Below are 21,813 nucleotides of genomic sequence, written 5' to 3'. Positions count from 1 at the left end.
TCAAAAAATTTTGACAATCCATCCATCGCTTGAAGGTGGTAGGATCTCTTGTGAGTCCGCGCGGGTGGGTACCACCGCCCTGCCTATTTCTGCCGTGAAGCAGTAATGCGTTTCGATTTGAAGGGTAAAAAAAAGGGTAGCCATTATAACTATACTGAGATCTTAGAACTTATATCTCAAGATGGGTGGCGCATTTACGTTGTAGATGTCCATGGGCTCCAGTAACCACTTAACACCAGGTGGGCTGTGAGCTCGTCCACCCATCTAAACAATAAAATAAAAAAAACTTGAATTACAATGTGAACAGGTTTTATTCGCAATAACGCCGAGTCGAGCAAGGTGTGATGGTGCAGTATTATAACCAAAATGCAGTCTACTTATACTGTGGCTATTAAATAGTAATGTTGGTTTTAATAGCGCGCCTGGTACATTGATGTTGCACTGGGACACTCATTTCCTATTTCACGTGAGCTGTCTCTAGGTGAAATCTTATGAGCCCTAACGCGAGTAAAAGGGCCCTGTGCCATAAATCGTTCACGGGTACCGTCTTGCCGAAATAGGTGTCCCAAGAATGTCAATGCTACTGTTCGCTAGTTTTGATAGATGTTCTTCAATGCCCACCCAGTTCTTGGAAAACAGAGGAATTTGGCCTTTTCAGTATTTTAACTATTAGCAGTTGGATGAGAATAAAAATGCGTTGATCAAACACAGAATATACAAACACATATCTGAGAACTTATACATTTAATACTAAACAATTTTCTTGTTTCCATAAGCGGTTCAAGATAGCGCTAATGACAAAAATACCTGTGACCTGTAACTAATTTAACCAAAACATCATGTTCCCATTATAAATTGCATATAACGCAGTCAAACCAAAACCGCAAACTAAATATGGGCCATCAACACGTACAAGGAACCCCTTTATCTATTCCGACCCCATACAACGGGGGTGTGCTGCAGACGTTGACAAATCGAGGCGGTCTTGCCTGAATACTGATCTTCATTCGGTTCAACTAGGAACATTGCTGATAAATCTAACTTGTTTAGTACCGGTTTATTGTGTTTCTGGCTAAGCATTTTCACAATGAAACGATGATAGTATAAGTATACTATACTTAGTCTGGCCGTAAATACTGTTACAAAGGAAAACAAAAAAAAAATATGGCAAATAACATTTATTACTTTTACAATGTGTTAGTTTAATACATAAATATAAAACAATTTAAAGTATAAAAAGCTTATTCGAAGTGGTCTCCATTGGCTGCAATACAGTCCTTTAAACGTTGAGGCCAGTTATCAATACAAGCACGCAGTCTTTCCATGGGAAATTTTTTCACTGTCAATCGTACGGATTGTTTTAGGGACTCCAAATTATCATGGCGCTTAGAGCAAGTCGTACTCTCTAAAACTGACCATAAATCATAATCCAGCGGATTAAGATCGAGACTAGACGACGGCCAGTCTTCAGCTCTGATGAAGTCCGAAACGTTCGTTTCCAACCAAGACTGCGTAGACCGAGCTTTATGACCTGGCGCCGAGTCTTGCTGGAAGGACCATTCTTGATTATTCACCATGGTGTTGTTAAGGGGCTTCACTACCTTTTCAATAATGGCATCTTGATAAACTTGTGCCGATGTTTTGATACCTTTTTCACAAAAGTATGGCCCAGTCACTCCTTCATAGCTAATACCCCACCAAACCATCACTGAAGTCGGATAGTGCCGACGTTGCACTCTGTCGACTAATTGGGAAGCTTCTTTGGAGCTTTGAGCATAAATACTATATTTTGTTTGTTAAAATGTTGCTCAATTGTAAAAAATTTCTCATCCGTAAACAAAATGTTACTATGACCTCCCTTTGCGTACCGCTTCAGTAGTTGTTTCGATTTTACCGCCCTATTCTCTTTTAAATTATCAGTTAAGAAATGACTAGTACGTCTCTTATAGGCTGCAAGTCCCAAGTCATCTTTTAAAATACGCGACATGGTTCTAGGTGCTATTTTCATCCCTCGAGATAAAAACTTTTGCTTTCGGACAGGATTTCTTCGAATTCTTTCCCTTACTGCTTTGACCACCTTTTTCGTACGAACACTACGTGGACGGCCAGATCTTTTTCTGTCACAAACAGAGGAGGTCTCATTGCACCTATTAATAGCCCGGTACACAAACATTTTACTAATACCAAGCGTATGGAGAGTTTTAAAAATTGCATTTGGCTCCATACCTACTTTGTGTAATGCAATCACAGCGATTCGGTTCTCTCTATCACCCCACTCCATTTTAATATCACAAAATATTGTACAATGTATTGGCGCCAAAATGAAAAAACTCAATGACAAATCATATAAAAATGACAGATTCAAAATTCAAATGTAATATTTTGTTTCTTTTTAATTGTAACAGTATTTATGGCCAGACTAAGTATACTACTTGTAGGAATATACGACAAAGGGAAGATCTTCCACCGAGCGGGTGATATTGCTCGGTAGACCGACGGTCCGAATGTTGTTGTTCGGAACTTGTATATATGCGCTTTATCTTGAAAATGTCGTAAGCGAGATTCAGGCATCTGTCAATTATCTTGCGTCGTATGATGGCTACCCGCCACATCACTCCCCTCCGAGACTGAAGGTCGTGTCATTTTTTTTTTTAATTAGCGTTGTCCGTGCTGAGATTAGCTTGCAAGGGCCAGTGCTGCTCGAAGCCTGCGGTGAGTCGAGGCTGAGCTTGAATGCTGCGTGCGTGTCGCCAGTGCTGCTCGAAGTCTGCGGTGAGTCGAGACTGAGCTTGAATGCTGCGTGCGTGTCGCCAGTAGTCCATGTGTGCAGAGCTGCCACGCCGGAGATGTGTGACCCCAAGCGTTGATGATCCGGTCGTGGGCTGCGATGAACTGTTGCGGCGTGATGAGCCAGTGAAGTTGCGTGCCGTAGGACCAGGAAGCGCGGTGAGTCGGCTGCGATGGTCCTGTTGAGGCTGCGATGCTGGCTTGCTGTGGGACGACTGTCAATGACGTGCTTTTATCTGCGAGAATGCGGGGATTGTGGTAGCCGGAGTTCTTGATGCGCTGAAGATGAATCAGAAGGCTGCGATTGTTCCGTCGTAGGTCACCAGTTGTAGGAATATACGACAAAGGGAAGATCTTCCACCGAGCGGGTGATATTGCTCGGTAGACCGACGGTCCGAATGTTGTTGTTCGGAACTTGTATATATGCGCTTTATCTTGAAAATGTCGTAAGCGAGATTCAGGCATCTGTCAATTATCTTGCGTCGTATGATGGCTACCCGCCACATACTATTATAAAGAGGAAAGATTTGTATGTTTGTTTGTATTGAATAGGCTCCAAAACTACTGAAGCGATTTGAAAAATTCTTTCACTGTTTGGAAGCTACACTATTCCCGAGTGACATACATAGGTTATAATCTTTTTTGAAAAAAATTAGGGATACTTACTAAAACTCCAATAAAGTAGCCCAACGTGAAAAAAAAAATTACCTACAATATTCTTTTACATCGCGTGCCCTGCGAAAACTATTGATTATAGAATAAAATAATGTAGTACGACTTTGTAGAACACATTATTATTTACAAAAAGTGTCACGACAGCATTTTCTAACTATTATAGTTTTGCCGTAATAAGTGTTCTTTTATTTAAAAATCTAAAACAACGTGAAATATCGTTGAAATTTTTGTTAAAGTTCCGAGCGGTGCCGGAGCGGGCCGCTTGTAAATTTATATGACGGTAGTGTGGTCTTTCATTACCAAGGTTATTCTATATGGTTTGATCGTGGAAATAATTTACAGTATACACTCTTCCGGTGTGTTTAGAACGATTTAACAAATCGCCTTGTCGCATTAAAAGTGTACAATTTCCAAAAATATTCGAAATTGAGTTAATATGCGGAATATTTTGGTATAAGCAGTAACTATACTGAGATCTTAGAAATTATATCTCAAGGTGGGTGGCGCATTTACGTTGTAGATGTCCATGGGCTCCAGTAACCACTTAACACCAGGTGGGCTGTGATGAGGTAGTCCAACCATGTAAGCAATAAAAAAAAAAAATTTTTTCTCATAAGTACTGTCAAAAAAGTGTAGTTTAGTTTTTTTTTATAGTTTACCTATGTTTTGACCACTATTAACAAAATTAAGACATAATTTTATCTTACTTTGAAAGACAGATAATGTAACTGTTAAAAAATAAAAATAAATGTTGCAAAGATGATTAATATTATAAATATCACATGTTAAACTTTTAAAACACTCTCCTGTAAAATTAGTAAGTTTTTAGATTATACAGTTTTAATGCGAGAAAACGAAATAATCAAATCGAAATCGAAGAGTGACGTTGGTAGCAATTTTTTTTTATTTTTTTTTATAACAGCTAAGACGCAAACGAGCAAGTCGGGTCACCTGATGGTAAGTGATTCAGCGCCGCCCACGGTCACCAGCGACGCCAGTGCGTTGCCTACCCTTCAGGTAAGAATATGCTCTTTTCTTGAAAAGTAGTTTTCGATCTTTAGTACAAAGGCTGTTCGGTCTGGAAGTTCCACGACATATGTGACAATCAGCGCCTTTCAGTACTTTCTTGTGGCGAGAGGTGGACGAGGAAAGCCGAAGACCGGGCTCATTGGTGTGGATTGAAAAAGACCTATGTCCAGCAGTGGACGACTGTGGGTTGATAATGATGATGATGATGATGTGACAAAGCTCTGCATGGAGGTGGCAAAATCGGAACTAATAAGACACCATCTTGCTTGCTGACTGTCAAATCAATAGTTCATTGCATAGATTATACACTTAATATATTTGATTCATTGTTCCAATGTGAAATGGCGGTGATGATAGTTGAAAAATGACGGATGAAGCGAAATCGAAATCAGGAAAAAGTTTTATTCGTATTATTTTTGTTTAAATAAATTCTAACATATTTTTAATATGCTTTTATTAGCTTCAGACGTATATATTATGTTTGTAACTTGAATCTTAAACATAATTTGAACCCCCTTCAAAACGTCGGATTAACTCGAAATTTGGTATACTTATGAAGGAACGATGACAATTCAACATTTAAAAATTAATTCAACTAAAAAATAAAAAATAAATAATATTTAAAAAAAACTAACAAAATACGCTTTTATAGAAAATCCAACTAAAAAACAGAAAATAAATCTTTGAAGAAGAGAAAAAAAATACTTTTCAGGCTATTGTTAAAATAACACTTCTACTCATATCTGTTCATAAAATATTTATAACTACTATGCACCCCACGCTTTTTTTTACAATAAAATCATTTTTTCTTACACTGCTTTTAATTCTAATTTATTAAGATTTATTTTCTGTTTTTTAGTTGGATTTTCTATAAAAGCGTATTTTGTTAGTTTTTTTACACTATTATTTATTTACAGACTCATATAACAGTAGGGGTTACGAGTTAGCTATACTGTCTATATCTTTTACGAAACAGTTATGTTTTCTGGTTTGAAACAAAGGACATCTATAATCTATATATATATAAAAATGAATTGCTGTTCGTTAGTCTCGCTAAAACTCGAGAACGGCTGAACCGATTTGGATAATTTTAGTCTTGAATTATTTGTGGAAGTCCAGGGAAGGTTTAAAAGGTAAATAAATATGAAAATTCTGGGAATTAAGTAAAAATAACAATTTTGTTTTCCCTGTGATGTGTCCCCCCGTCGGACGGATTCCTTTTGTTTGTTTTAAGTTTGTTTTACACAAAATTTTAGGTCTTTTATTTATCGATTGAGGCACTACGAAGTCTGCCGGGTCAGCTAGTATGGAATACAATTTGCTTTTTTTTAATACGAATCGACATTATTTCTGTAAAGGTGTGGGAGCATTCCGATAGATAAGAACTTGCCTGCCCAACAAAACGCGCAAAAAATACCTCTTACCTTGCCGTAATGCGTAGAATTGTCTGACATGTCTATTATGTCAGGGTCCTCAGTGGAAATATCATGGCCGTGTCTATGAGAACTGCAGACGAGTATCTGAAAGAAAAACAGAATTTCATTAGCGTTGTTATGTCAGTAAATGTGATATTATTAAAAATACAGATATTAAGTGTTTACTGGAACTCTAAAAGCACCAAAGGGGAATTCCCTGGAAGGGTTTGAGCAAAGGTTTCAGTTGCACTCTTGTTGGCACTGTAGTTCAAAATAGGGGGAAACTAAAATAAGTTGAGGGGAAGTTACTGGTGGTACGACCTTTTGTAAGTCCGCGCGGGTGGGTACCACCACCTTGCCTATTTCTGTCGTGAAGCAGTAATGCGTTTCGGTTTGAAGGATGGGGCAGCCGTTGTAACTAAGCTTGAGACCTTAGAACTTATATCTCGAGGTGGGTGGCGTATTTACGTTGTGGATGTTTATGGGCTCCAGTAACCACTTAACAACAGGTGGGCTGTGAGCTCGTCCAACCACAAAAGCAATAAATAAATAAAACTAAGAAAGAGGAGTACAGGAAGGAGTGAAATTAAGGTAACGATGATGTTGCTACCAACTTATAAAGACTTAATTTTGTAGTAGTAGTTTTCGAAAATATAATTATCATATAAGAAGAATTGAAAACATTGACGTTTAAGGAAAGAATAATACGTGAATCCGACATCTTTACGAATAATCGAATACAATTCATTAAAAATTTACAGCCAATATTGTGCACACCCATTTTAAATCCGAAAATCACCATTATAGTCTTTTTATACGTGCCTTTGTAGTCAGACGAGCATAAGGCTCACCTGAAGATGAGTGGTTACTCATGTACGTCAGCAATCTCAAGAGAAGACCGAAGCCTCTGCCTATTGCTGAATACTTTCCGCAAGCCGCGCTTGAAGAACCACATGATATTTTGCAATAAAATAAATACTAAATACTCTGAGTTTAGTATAAAATTTAATTACAATGAGACCTTGAGCTTCAAAAGCGCCACCAAGGACTCAATCATAAGTATATTTATTTAAAGTTTCTAACAACAGAAAGATTTTTTTTTATTGCCCTTCTAGGCATACGAGCATACGGCCCACCTGATAGTGAGTGGTTACCGTCGCCCATGGACTTCAGCAATGCCAGGGGCAGAGCCAAGCTGCCGCCTACCGCTTAATACTCTCCACAAGCGTCGTTTGAAGAAGGACATGTTATAGCGCTCGGGAAACACCGTGGAGGGGAGCTCATTCCATAGCCGGATGGTACGTGGCAAAAAATACCTCTGGAAACGCACTGTGGATGACCGCAGTGGCTCCAGGTAGTATGGATGAACGGTGGCGGGCGGTGCGATGGTAAAAACGAGATGCCGGTATCATCTCGAACAATTCCTCAGAGCACTCCCCATGGAACATACGGTACAAAATACAGAGGGAACCGAAGTCCGCCCGCAGACCCAGAGGTTCCAAACGAGATAGTTCAAAACATGTTGAGAGCCAAACTGTATCAACACTTAAATCTAAAAACAAATCCATCCAACAATATTCGTCACGACAAATTTAACGGCCGGATTTTTTCACGAGCACCAGATAAAACTGTCATTCCCAAACGCTGCACGTTTGTTTGTATATACTCGTATAGGCAATATAGAAGCATTGGAGCGCGTCAGAATTGATATTGGTTAGTGATTGACCGTCTTGATAGTACCGATCTATGACGATATGATCACATTTCGGTGGCCTTCAATTTGGCCAACTGATATAGGCTATTGATATTACGATAGTTTTCTGGTAATTGTTACTGAGTAACTGAATAGTCTACTTAAGCGACACTGCAGTAGACTGACAGTAGATAATTCAGTTCTCTACTAAAATTAAGTTCTGCCTTAGTTTTTTGTCACAAAGACTCCTATTATCTTTTCCAATGATTTCCATTCATCCATCAAAGATTTATTTTAGTGCAATTCCATAGATATGCGTCAGTCCTTGTCGAATACGAAAGATAGAGAACCATAGAATATTTTATATTACGCAGAATTGCCGTCCATCGACCCGGAAGATGGATCTCATCAAATTGACGACGTCATTTTTTTGTTGGAGTTTTCGCGGTGAGCCGTATATATAGCGTAGAAGTCGATTTTGTTATAGATGTGAATGAGCTTTCAGATAACAAAGGCTATATAGAAGTTAGAAAGACAGATCGGAGAACTGGGTTGAAGAGCTTGCAAAACCTGGTGATTCAATGGCAACTGAGAGTTATGTATATGTTTAAGAGGTTTTTGTTTTCGCATTATTTCTACTTAAATACAGTATTAATGCTCGTACTATGTAGTGTTTCAAGCTATTTTTAGCACCCAAGATATTACATGTAAACATTTGGTAGAAATAGGCAGTATAGTGGTAGCTGCTAGTGTGGTCTCAGAGCACTTCTTTATTAGAGGCGTACAGATGTCAACTAGTGGAAATTGGCGTCCTGAAATTCACCACAACGACACATAGATGGTCACCAGTCGAGAATACAATTTGTTGGTAATTTGCCTTGCCTAGTGTCATTCCAACCTCGCAATCCTTCCGACTATACCAGCTACCAGGGTTCTCGTGACATTCTTCTCGTTCCTGATTCTATCTCGCAAGAACACCAGCCATAACCCTCTCCTTTGCTCTTTGGATTACTCAGCCTTCTTAAGGCTCATTGTGTGCGGCCACGTCTTAGTGCCGTACAAAATTTTCATCTTGGCTTTCATCTTGAGCTTCTGCGATATTTGGGGTGGGTACATTCTGCGCATTTTCCCGAATGTTGTCCGCCCGACTGTGTGCCTCAATCAAAAGTACTTGGAAACTAGTTGGAGCCTTAGACACTCTGTATATCGATTGGGCATTACGCAAGCGACATAGCTTCGTCTTTGTTTTTCTTGGTACTTAGGCCCAGTTATTTGGAAGTATACTGAGATCTTATATGATCTCAAGCTTATTTAAGTAGGCAAACCGAAAGTACATATATATAATAAATAATAATAAATAAATATTTACTAACAATCACGCCACGTTAACTGGTCCCGTGATAAGTTCGTAAAGAACTTGTGTTACAGGTACCAGACAACAGATATAAATGTAAGATTTTTATTATACACATACATATATTTTTAATATACATCCATAACCCTGGAAAAGACATTTATATTTATCATACAAATATCTTCCCTTGGCGGGATTCGAACCCGCGACCCCCTTGTGTAGTGACCATGTCACTTACCACTACACCAGACGGATGTAGTTGTTGTTGAGTTTGATGCCCAGCACTTTGCAGCCCTGACCCTTGAATGCATCCTACAAACCAGCGTTAAACAGTTTCGTAGAAATAACATCTCCCTATCTTACACCACGCTTTAGAAAATGGGTTCTGAAACTCAATCCTAGACCTACCATGTGGAGATACCCAATTTCCTAAATTGAGATCTTTGATTTTATTACGATGAGATACGCCTTGTGTCTTTAGAATTCAAAATACATAGTTTGTAGCTGATTCAAACTGAGACGTCATTATCTCTAACGGCACGCCGATGATAAACATAGTTTAATTCTAGTCGAAACCAGTCTATTCTGTAAGTTATTGTTCTGTGCAATCGATACGTCCAAGGGACATCTTGATAGCGTGAATGGGGACATCGGGTCAACGACCGAAAGGGCTCCCGGAAAATTATTTTATCAAGTTAGGTTTTTGTTTGAGCATACAGCATACGCGTTGTATTTGGTCTTGTTGTTCATGGATTAAATATTTAGATTCAACCAACGTTTGTATTTATTTGACGTGACTTTTAGATGTTCAGTTGAGAATGAAAGGATGATGAAGTTTTTTTTTTCATAATTCCTAACTGAATACCTTATTTATATTTATTAATAATGTTTTATTATCAAAGTAATGAGATCTTGGTTGCAGTTAATAACGAATACTAAAATCAAATAACACAGGATCTCTTTGCGTGAAAAAGCTTCATTATCCGAAACTCAATACCAGGTTTTTTAGAAAAACTCACGAGATTACTTCTTCAAGCGAAATTAAATGGAAAGGGAATCGGATCCTTGAAACAGATACCGACTTTTCCTATTAAATAACTAAAAGGTGTTGACGAGTGACAATTAATTATTAAAATATAGCAAGGGAAATCATGTTTGTTTGTAATTGGGGGCATGAGAGCCTTAACGAATAAGGATCTCCGTCCTGCTCATTTATGCAATGCAGCAGTGATGCGTTTTGATTTGTAGGTAGGGACAACTGATCTGCAACATAAGCTGTCTGGGGAGTTAGGGGCTGTCTGTTAAGGGTAGTACTAATTGACTCAAATGATCCTAACAGCACACTGGGATCTCTGCAACCGTTTTGCCAATTTACGGCCAGGATACAAGGATATTCACAGACTCATCGACTGAACTACTCAACGTCAATTTCCAGGACCTCTCTAACAGTGCTTCAATTGTAGCCATGTATAAGCATCCCTGGTGGTAGGACCTCTTGTGAGTCCGCACGGGTAGGTACCACCACCCCGCCTATTTCTGCCGTGAAGCAGAAATGCGTTTCGGTTTGAAGAGTAGGGCAGCCGTTGTAACTATACTGAGACCTTAGAACTTATATCTCAAGGTGGGTGGCGCGCTTACGTTGTTGACGTCTATGGGCTCCAGTAACCACTTAACACCAGGTGGACTGTGAGCTCCTCCATCCATATAAGCAATAAAAAAAATTAAAAAAAACCGCCATGCCACATCTCAGTCTGCCGACGAATGCCACTTTCGCAAAAATTATCGCACTGATCTAGTACAATCATATCATCCACGTTGGACATAGCGAGAAGAATTGGGTATATCGGAGCATCAGTGGAAATAGCTGTGATATAATTGGAAACGTCAGGTTAATTACCTGGGTGGAATTGGAGATGGCGCTGCGATCGTAATTGTTTATAGGTAGACTTGTTGTTGACTCGTTCAATAGATTTTTTTTTTGGTACAATTTTTCCTTATTAGGAAAGGCAAGGGGATCTAGGCCCATACAGCCTTGTCTGTGCTACATAATTTCTGAAATAAATTTTCAAAAAAGCCGATGCCAGGTATTGTATGATTTATATTATATCCTGAAATAAAAAATTCATTAAGGCCGAAGCCAAGTCATTTATACGTAATTTCCAGAAATATCGTTCAATAGACAATGACGTATGGCAACTGTCAGTAAATCTGTGGATGACGTGTGATATTTGAAGGTTGGTCTATGATGGTAGTGACTAGACAGTCATTTGAGACAGAAGGCATTCTCTTTGGAGGCACCATTGCATGCATGCATCTCTGAGATCACCGCATTTCAGGTCTGCTATTATTTAACTGTGTTCTTATTTCGAGTCTAACCTACAAGTGACTGACCACGAGGACACAGGTGATGATCGGGAGGAGCTCAACACGACAGGTATATAAGGAACTAGGGGCCCGCTCCGGCTCCACTCCGCGATTTGTTAAATATGTTCTAAATACACCGGAAGAGTGTATACTGTAAATTATTTCCACGATCAAAACATATAGAATAACCTTGGTAATGAAAGACCTACTACCGTCATATAAATTTACTAGCGGCCCGCTCCAGCTCCGCTCGGGTCTTTAACAAAAATTTCAACGATATTTGACGTTGTTTTATTTTTTTAAATAAAAGAGCACTTATTGCGGCACAACTATAATAGTTAGATGTGCTGTTGCGACACTTTTGTAAATAGCGTAAAACTTTTGTAATATGCAGTACATTATTTTATTCTATCATTAATAGTTATCGCAGAGAACGCGACGTAAAGAATATTTTAGGTAATTTTTTTACACCTTGGGTTACATTACTGGAGTTTTAGTAAGGATCCCTATTTTTATAAAAAAAATAGCCTTTGTCGCTCGGGAATAGTGTAGCTTTCAAACTATAAAATAATTTACTGGTGGTAGGACCTCTTGTTGGTCCGAGCGGGTAGGTACCACCGCCCCGCCTGTTTCTGCCGTGAAGCAGTAATGCGTTTCGGTTTGAAGGGTGCGGCAGCCGTTGTAGCTGTGCTGAGACCTTAGAACTTATATATCAAGGTGTGTGGCGAATTCACGTTGTGGATGTCTTTGGGTTCCAGTTACCACCTAACACCAGGTGGGCTGTGAGCTCGTCCACACATCTAGGCAATAAAAAAAATAAAAAAATTCAAATCGGTTCAGTAGTTTCGGAGCCTATTCAATACAAACAAACAAACAAATCTTTCCTCTTCATAATGTTAGTATAGAGTATAGATATGTCAAGGGCGGTCCCCAGGATCGAGTCATACACGGAGTTCCATATCAAAACAGCCGACAACAGATCCCCGGGGAAAGGTACTTGTTACACAGTTTAGTTTGGATCCATGAATTTACTGCGACTTAAAAATAGTCAATAACCATAAATTGCGAGAGCAACACGACCGTTAGTAACGAAATGTTATTAAGCGGGAGATTGGCATAAATTACGGAATATATCGAAACATCCCTGGGACGGGGCTCGGTTTAATGTGGCGTGAAAGGCGCCGGGCCGTGAGATCTGTACCGGGAGATAAGATCGTCAAATGATAAGGGCTTTCGATTGGAGTGTAATAGATTTGTTTGGCGTAATATCGGATATGTTGGATTCGAATTTTCCTGATTGCGTGTTTGTAATTGTTTCTAAAATAATTAGTCGTGGCTCAGAGGAATAATATTCAACATCCAACGCCTTAGACCGCCCATTGTACTTTTTTGTATTTAATATTTTTGCATTTTTTAAGCTATTGCATAGCTTTTGTCGCGGGCCTTGAGCGCGGCGACCGAATCATGAAATTCCGTAACGAAAAAAACCTTACACCCCTCACTCCACCTACCATGTAGCTCGCGTTTAACACATTCACACGTTGCGCTTGTGCAGTGTTTGTGAATAAGCGCGTGGCGTGACGTCACACTGCATGCGCATCATGAAAAGTCTGCCCAACTCTCTCTCGCGCGGTCTAGGTTATGAGTGTGAAGGGGACAATTAAGGTTTTGCTTTTATTAATGTTTAATATAGCGTGGTCTTGTTTTATTATTGTTTTAATATTAAATTATCATTGTCTAATTATAATTGCATAAGTTGATAAAAAATGCTATGCAATAGCTTTACCGCGGCAGTTCCCCAGTGCCACACGTTTTTTTTTATTTACTTTGGTGTATAACAAAGCGTACTTTCAATCTTAATTAATTGAAAGTAATCTCTTAATTGAAAGCCTTTTCGATGTAGACACAGGCTACTTGACAAATGTTCTTGAGTGACTTTCACAATGGACTGATAACATCGTATATCATAAATGAAGCCCACAAAATTCAATTTGTGTAATGATGGTGGGACATACCACAGAACTTCAGTGGTAGGCACCACCGTTCAATCTATTTTTGCCGCGAAACAGTCGCGTTCCATTCAGAGGACCAGGACAGTCATTGCACAATTGATACATCGACCTCGTGTCTCAAAGTGAGTGGCCGTGTTCACGTTGTGATGCCCATTACCTCTACAAATTTAACACTAGGAAATTCTCTAGCTTGTTCACCCACAACAACTTAAGAAATAAGCACAAACATGACTTTGATCTGTGCGCCTTTATTTTAACATTAATCTATGTATTCATGCAAAGAACAAAAGGAAATAAATGCCAAAGAATTCATTGACGTTTCCTCTTAAGGTAAATAAGTAATATTGCTTGGGGCCAAGTCAGGTCTCCCGAATCCATATTGGAATTGTCGATCAACGACTCGCTCTTTGATTCCAGATTAAAAGTCAATCTTATACCGACTTATGAGAAATCGTACATTGATTTATCTGTGGTTTGAAGTCGAATTAATTAGTAGTTTTTTAAAGTAAATCTCTCGAATTAATTAATAGTTTTCTATTGAGACAAATGAATGTATGATAGCTACATGATTTTTCCCTCTTCAAAACGTCGGATTAACTAGAAATTTGGTATACTTATTAATGACCGATTACAATTCAATATTTAAAAAAAAATATTGAAAAAGTAATATTGAGGAAATTGAAATTCAAATAAAAAATTAAAAATAAACAACGGTTTTTTTACAATATATCATTTTTTCTTACACTATTTTTAATTCAAATTTATTTTTAATTTTTTAGTTGGTTTTTCTGTAAAAGCGTATTTTGTTCGTTTTTTTAAACAATTTTTTATTTAAACGGACATAAGTGGATGAGCACATGGCCCCCCTGGTTTTGGACGAATATTTAAAAATATAAGCATTTTTGCGTAATTGCTGGTAAGGTGACTTGTAAGTCCGCACCGCCCTGCTTATTTTTGCCGTCAAGCAGTAATGCGGTTCAGTTTGAAATTTTTTACGAAATTTATAACTGTAGACCTCACTCGTAATACCATCTGGTAGCAATAAAGAACACCAAAATACAAATATACGACTATGAGTAAGTAACAAGACGTATGAGAATTAAAATTAATTATTATTTGTTTAAGAATCGGATCTAATTAGTTCCTATAATTAATTTAGTTAATGTGATTGCCAAAAAAGCTTTTCCAAATGACAAACAAAGTCACTGAGTACCGGACGTGTCTCTAAAAGCTCATTCAAGTCCTAATGATAATAATCTTCGAGGAGTCGACAACGAATACGCTGTTTCATTGTATCATGAAATACGGTGTTAAAATCTACATAATAAAAATATATATTTATTTTATGTATTTCATCATATATGTACGTGTATGTATATGTTTATGTTATTTATGTATATATGTATATATATATGTAGTCTAATATATTATGTATTAGTGTTTAATTTTTTTATTTTTATGAAGTTCTTGTCTAGATTGTAAATTGTAAATTGCTTAGATTGTATTCTTCTACCCACTCATTTAAAGCTTTCCTTCGTTAAGAACGGTTAGCTGGTAGAAAACTCAATTGTTGAGTTAAGCTCGCTATTTTTTATATCTTACGCAATTACTGTAATATTAACTGTGTGTACAATAAAGAATAAAGAATAAAAAGAAAAACAAAAAGTAATTAATGGAAACAAACGAATACATATTGTATAATAAAGTCAATTAACTCTGGTCATTCAACCGAGAGGCTTCACGTTATGGAGACCCCGAAATTTGAGAGAATGTATTTATAACGGGGATGAAACATTTTGATTTAGAATCTGAATTACATTGAAGGAGTCACTAAGATAGGTATATGTTTTCATTCATTCACTCTTTACTTATTCATTTCATTTCTTACTGGTGGTAGGACCTCTTGTAGGTCCGCACGGGTAGGTACCACCACCGCCCTGCCTATTTCTGCCGTGAAGTCTGCACGTCGCTCTTGTCGCCCTATTACGGATAAAATTGGTGCCATTTTTGAAAAACTGGAGCAATATCGGCATATCAGTTGTTACGACGTAGGGTACACAAACAGCTCGATATTTGGGTACCTCACGAGATCACTGAAATAAACCTAATGTACTCATTTATGATTCTTTATTACGACGTAATGAAGACGAACCACTTTTGAAGGAGCTGATAACTGCTGATGAAAAGTGGATCACGTACGACAAGAACGTGCGAAAAAGGTCGTGGTCATAGGCCGGTCAGGCTTCACAGACTGTGGCGAAACTCGGGTTAACTCGCAACAAGGTGATGCTGTGTGTGTGGTGGGATTGGAAGGGCATTATTCATTATGAGCTGTTACCACCAGGCAGGACATTGATTCTGAACTCTACTGCAAACAACTGATGCGATTAAAGCAAAAAGCTGAAAGAAAGCGGCCGGAATTAATCAACAGAAGGGGTGTGGTTTTTCATTACGAGGTCTAGCGTTAAGACCTCACACATCTTTAACCACTCAGCAAAAATTAAGAGAGCTTGGCTGTGAGGTGTTAATGCATCCGCTGTATAGTCCTGACCTTGCACCGTCAGATTTCCACCTGTTTCGGTCTATTCAGAACTATTTAGGCAATGTCAGGTTAACATCACGAGAGGACTGCCAAAACCAATTGTCGCGGTATTTTGATCAGAAGCCTCAAAATTTTTATAGCAATGGGATCATGTCCCTACCTACAAGATGGCAAAAAGTTATCGAACAAAATGGTACCTACATACTTTAGTTAAATGTAAATAAACTATATTAAAAAATGTGAATTTTCTTAAAAAATGTGAAGAAACTTTTTCCCCAACCTATTATAATAATAATTGTAATATCGCCTCTTTAAAGTTAAAGTAGCATGATCCAATATTTCTGGTTTTTTGGTAAACGCCAAAAAATTTATTTGTCATTTTTCAGTATCGATTTTAAAACACTTTAAGCCTTAAACCGCACACTTTAAAGTATAAATTAATTGTTTAAAAGAAACGGAAAGTGACGCTTGATTTAAAAGAGACAAAAAGTGTACTTTGTCCTTTTCTAGACAAAAATTTTGATTTAATTTTTAAATTAAAAAATAAATATTTATAAACTTATAGAATACATGTTTATAAATCATTCAAAGTATAAACCTCATTTCTTAAATTTATTAGTTTAGCAACTTTAAAGCTGCTTTCAGACTACGCTATACTATAGCGCCATATAGTATAGCAGCGTATACTTAGCCAATAATAATAGCCCTCTTACACTCACTCACTCATGCTCAGACTCATTACACACAGAGGGTACATTAATACATTCATTTCAATTTTTTTTTGTTAATTTTTATATTTTCAAGCTTACATTTTGTCACTTTTATGTAAACCATGAATTTCAGTGTATTTCTTGTCTATTAACTTTCTGTTTCTGTGTATGTGAAGTAACGCTGTACTTTATACGAGGAGCATTGCTGCTTGAGGTTTTATCACCTAGTTCAAGCACAGATGCACATTATGCTTGTGATTCTGCTTCTATGTTAATAATAAATAAATAAATAAAAATATATATAGTGCAGTACAGTGAATATATATTATTGAACGTGTCCATAACAATGTATGGTGCGCGATATTGTTGTGCTATGAGCTATATACTATATGCTATTATATTATAGCGTAACCTTTCTTCTTTCTTCGGTTTCCTTAATAGGGTCGTGACCACCTCCTCGCAACAAGAGTTTATTATGGACCATTCCACGCCATTTGCCTCTATCTGCCGCCGAGTGTAGAGCATCGTGGACTGTGGTGTCGAGGGTAGTGCGGACCTGGTCAGTCCAACGTGTCGGGCCTCTACCTCGTGGTCTTCTTCATATATATATCACGCTATTGTATTAAAGCGTAGCCTAAAAGCAGCTTAAATGTAAAGGTGCGATATGTTATTTCGTTTTCGCGTTCGTTGTCATAGCAAAAACGGTTGCCATGGTTATTTGTTGTTAAATCGATCAAGCCACGCAAGAGGCTCGCAAAACTAAACTAAAAACCGTACTAAGATATTTGAATCTATTACCCAAAAATGGTACTATTCCACGTAAAAAGAGGAGATGAAAGTCAATTCCTCTATCAGACAGAGGTGGAAAAGCCCGTTAATGATGTGGTAAAAGACATTGTGGCGATTTTCAATGGAAGGCTGAAGGTTACCAGAATATGTCATGAAATGGAAGAGTTAGCAGATCACGGAACTTTCCTTCCTTTGGAGATGCAGGGACTAACCGAAGAACAGGTTAGCTATATTCTTTTGCTCTCTCCTAATAAGTACAGACTAGTGTTTTTCTTTGTGTGTTCTCGAAATGATTTTGTATTAAAAAGTATTCCTAACATGGTAATCGCTACTCTGTATTTCAGACGACTTCAAAGACACTTACATATAATATGTAAATCAGAGTACACGAGAGCCAATAGAAAAATAACAGCTCCCCAATCTACGAAGATCTCATCGGTACTTCAAATAATTTCAGATAAAAGAACTTAAACTGGAGGATCCGTGGGCAAATCGTTGCGCTCCTCAAGGATACGTGGTTGCCAAAGACGAAATGGGTCGCCGTTGTGGTCTCGCCCCTCCAACGAACCTTAAGGAAGTTCTCAAGAAAGCTGCTGAAACTGCGAAGGACATTATCAGTAAGAAGCATGTATGTATTAATTCATATATTTTAAAGATAAATCCAATGTTTTGTGATAAGAAAAAGCAAAACAACAAACAAATATCACAAATTCCCATAATTAAAGTCGAATCAACATTATTTACTCTAACATCGAAGAATTCTAAGGAAAAGCTTTCATTTATTTTGGAGTTATCAGAGGAATGTTATCGTAAATCGAAATATAGCTTATTTAACGAAAATTTTCACAAACAATACGCTTACAAAAAGAAGTACGCTGTTTGTGAAAAGTAGAAACTCTGGGTCTTTTATTTTTAAAATCTTTATAGCAAACCCGGTCTTTGTTGGCCGATTTTTATCAGATCGCTAGTAAACTTCTCAGAATCGTTCGCTAAGAAAATTTGAAGATTTCTTGATTTGAAAATTTCATTGAAATCGGTCCAGCCGTTTCAAGGCTTACCGGGAATGTAACTACGCACATCGACTTAAAAATATAGATTTCTTTTATCATGTCGATTATCTATATCTATATTCTATATAATAATATATAAATGAATTGCTGTTCGTTAGTCTGGCTAAAGCTCGAGAACGGCTGGACCGATTTGGCTAATTTTGGTCTTGAATTATTTGTGGAAGTCCAGAGAAGGTTTAAAATGCAGATAAATATGAAAGTGCTCGGAATTAAATAAAAATAACAATTTTATTTTCTCTTTGACGTGTCCCCTGACGGACGGATTCCTTTTGTTTGTTTTAAGTTTATTTTATACAAAAGCTTAGGTCTTTTATTTATCGATTGAGGCAATACGAAGTCTGCTGGGTCAGCTAGGGGTCAATATTTTTTTCCTTTAAGGTGGATCTACAGAAGTGCATGACCCAAAAAGACGTAGCAAGGGCCCTGGATGAGCTACGAGGAGCAACGAAAATAGTCTTCCCAGCTGGACTTCCTCCACATGACCCGGTACGCATGGAACTGGATAACGTTGAAGATTTATCCGGGACTCAGGCTGCAAACGAAGTTATCGATCCTTCAAGAGCTTGTTTGTGGGCTTGTGGCAAGAAATTTATCAGCGGAAATAAGCTGAGTGATCATTTAGGTAATAAACATTTGAATGTTTCAGTTAATTGAAATTTGGTTTATTTAATTTTATAGCGTAAAAGCGTGTTATTATCCAGACAAAATTGCCTTTGCTGGTAAACGGTTTTATTGGACTTAAACAAGTCAAAATGAATTCACCCGTACTTTTTTATATATTAGCTCGATGTTTTAGTTACATTAAAACAAAGGTTATGCAGTCTTTGTGACCAGACTGCATCATTGATTCGCAGAACCTTTAAGCAGAATGATTATACCCGAGCGAGCTCACAATATGCCTAACAGAAGATTAGAAAATGTAGTTTAACTTAGCAATTTTTTTTTAGGATATTTCTATTTTCATTGCCCTTGTAGGCAGACGAGCATTCGGCTCACCTGATGGTGAGTGATTACCGTCTCCCATGGACTTTAGCAATGCCAGGGGCAGAGCCAAGCCGCTGCCTACCGTTTAATACTCTCCACAAGCCTCGTTTGAAGAAGGACATGTCATAGGATATTCTCCATTTCCAAATGTTAAATATTTTCGGATGTAAATTTCAAAGTAAAATATAAAAATTTCAGGTAAAAATGACAAGACCAAGGTAACGGTGAAGATATGCACCGCTTCCGAAGGTGCCCCAGGACGGGAGCCAATCATGTCCGAAGAAGAACGAAAGCAGTTGATGCTCCACGCCTACAGAAAGCAAGAGGAGTGGAAGAAACTGGAGTTGGATGATGAGGACGCTTATTTGGACTCGAAATGGGCAGACAAAAGGAATCTAAAAAGGCAACTAAATGGCTTGAACGATATTTCCTGGAAGCCGATTATGAAGTGAGCAGAAGATCCTGTGTAGCTTTTCGTGTCTCTTAAACATAATAGAAGTTAAATGAATTGTCATTGTTTGAAACAAATATATACTTTGAAGACAATTAAAGAAGGAATTAATTAATGTTTATCTCTTTTAAAGTGTTTACAGAAATAGGTTTTTAATGTTAGTATTCTAGTTATGTTAGTAGTAGACTACAGGATATTAGGAATATTTCTGGCCAGCTTTTTTATTGCTTAGGTGGGGGGTCGAGCTCACGGACCATCTGGTGTTACGTGGTTACCATAGCCCATAGACATCTACAACGTAAATGCCGCCACCCACCTTGAGACCTGAGTTTTAAGGTCTCAGTTTTAACAGTACAAGGGCTGCCCTATCTTTCAAACCGAAACGCATTACTGCTTTACGGCAAAAATATCTAGGGTAGTGGTGACGACTCACAAGAGGTCCCACCACAAGTAAATTACACAAATTACAAATTGCGGGTTTGATTTTTATTACACGATGTTATTCGTTCACCGCGGATGTCAATCGTGAAGATTTGGTGAGTACGTATTTCATTAGAAAAAATAGGATCTGCCTGCGGGATTCGAATACCGTTGCATCGCTTGATACGAATTCACCGGGCGTCTTATCCTTTAGGCCACGACGACTAAAGTCATTTCACTAGCATAAAATCTACATTAGAATTCTCATCGTTCCAAAAAGCATGAGCCGCATGCGATATATTGCTTCTAAGTTAACAAATTTCCAAACAAAAATTCGAATTCAAATATATAAATAAACTAGCGACCCGCCCTCGACCCGAAAGTCGCGAACTACGTCATGGTTAGGAATGACAGACTCACCGCCTCGAAAGGCGGGACTGCCATTTACTATAGGCGGGCCCTGCACGTTGTCCCTCTCGATACTCCCTCGCTCTTACATATCGAGGCGTCAGTGTGTCGTATCTCGCTGACGGGACACCAGCCGATCGTCATCGCATCCGTTTATCTCCCCCCGGACAAGCCCCTCCTGAGCAGTGACATCGAGTCACTGTTCGGCATGGGAGACTCCGTCATCCTGGCAGGCGATTTAAATTGCCACCACACTAGGTGGAACTGCCATCGTACAAACGTTAACGGTAGGCGTCTCGACGCGTTTATAGACGACCTCACCTTTGAAATAGTCGGTCCCCCAACTCCAACATGTTATCCGTATAACATCGCGCTCCGTCCGAGCACTATAGACCTGGCATTGCTTAGGAACGTAACTCTGCGCTTGCGTTCCATCGAAGCACTGTCAGAGCCCGACTCAGACCACCGACCTGTCCTTATGCAGCTCGGTCGCCCTCACAACCCAGCCACTGTTACGAGGACCATGGTGGATTGGAATAAGCTGGGCACGTGCCTAGCCGACGCCGTTCCGCCAATCCTCCCTTACGGCCCGGATTCGAATCCATCCCCCGAGGACACCGTCGAATCCATAAACATCATTACCGATCACATCTCTTCCGCGATCATTAGATCTTCTAAAGAAGTCGATGTGGAGGACAGCTTCCACCGCATCAGACTGTCCCCCGATCTTAGGAATCTCTTAAGAGTTAGGAACGCGGCAATCCGGGCCTACGATCGACTTCCCACGCATTCAAACCGGATTCAGATGCGTCGTCTACAACGCGAAGTCCACTCCCGCTTAAGCGACGCGCGTAACGATAATTGGCATAGTTATTTAGAACAACTCGCGCCCTCCCACCAAGCATACTGGCGACTAGCTAGGACTCTCAAATCCGAAACTACCGCTACTATGCCTCCCCTCTTACGCCCTTCAGGCCAACCACCGGCATTCGATGACGATGACAAGGCTGAGCTGCTGGCCGATGCACTGCAAGAGCAGTGCACCACCAGCACTCAACACGCGGACCCCGAACACACCGAGTTAGTCGACAGGGAGGTCGAGCGCAGAGC

General features: G+C 38.8%; 2 protein-coding genes across 3 annotated transcripts in view; one reads left to right on the top strand and one right to left on the bottom strand.

Moving 5' to 3' along the window:
• Positions 1–21,813, bottom strand: part of LOC101740303 (protein madd-4) — a 411,429-nt gene that overhangs the window by 93,404 nt on the left and 296,212 nt on the right. For both annotated transcript variants that reach the window (XM_021352889.2, XM_062676723.1), the window contains exon 5: positions 5,916–6,011. In XM_021352889.2, coding sequence (XP_021208564.1) covers positions 5,916–6,011 — 96 coding nt within the window. The remainder of the gene's footprint in view (positions 1–5,915; positions 6,012–21,813) is intronic.
• On the top strand, positions 17,206–19,991 carry LOC101744391 (cilia- and flagella-associated protein 298-A). Its single transcript, XM_004933478.4, has 4 exons — positions 17,206–17,592; positions 17,828–17,998; positions 18,819–19,062; positions 19,623–19,991. Exons 1-4 carry the CDS (start codon positions 17,386–17,388, stop codon positions 19,874–19,876), a joined length of 876 nt encoding a protein of 291 aa, XP_004933535.1. The 5' UTR covers positions 17,206–17,385; the 3' UTR covers positions 19,877–19,991.

This window comes from Bombyx mori, chromosome 28 (assembly GCF_030269925.1).
Source record: "Bombyx mori chromosome 28, ASM3026992v2".
Classification (NCBI taxonomy): domain Eukaryota; kingdom Metazoa; phylum Arthropoda; class Insecta; order Lepidoptera; family Bombycidae; genus Bombyx; species Bombyx mori.
Note: the sequence above shows the minus strand (reverse complement) of the source record. Positions and strands in the feature narration are given on the sequence as shown.

Excerpts from the sequence above, each read along its gene's own strand:
- LOC101744391 (XM_004933478.4), top strand. The coding sequence starts at position 17,386 with ATGGTACTATTCCACGTAAAAAGAGGAGATGAAAGTCAATTCCTCTAT. Across the intron at positions 17,999-18,818 it reads ACATTATCAGTAAGAAGCAT|GTGGATCTACAGAAGTGCAT; the intron begins GTATGTATTAAT and ends TTTTCCTTTAAG. Across the intron at positions 19,063-19,622 it reads TAAGCTGAGTGATCATTTAG|GTAAAAATGACAAGACCAAG; the intron begins GTAATAAACATT and ends TAAAAATTTCAG.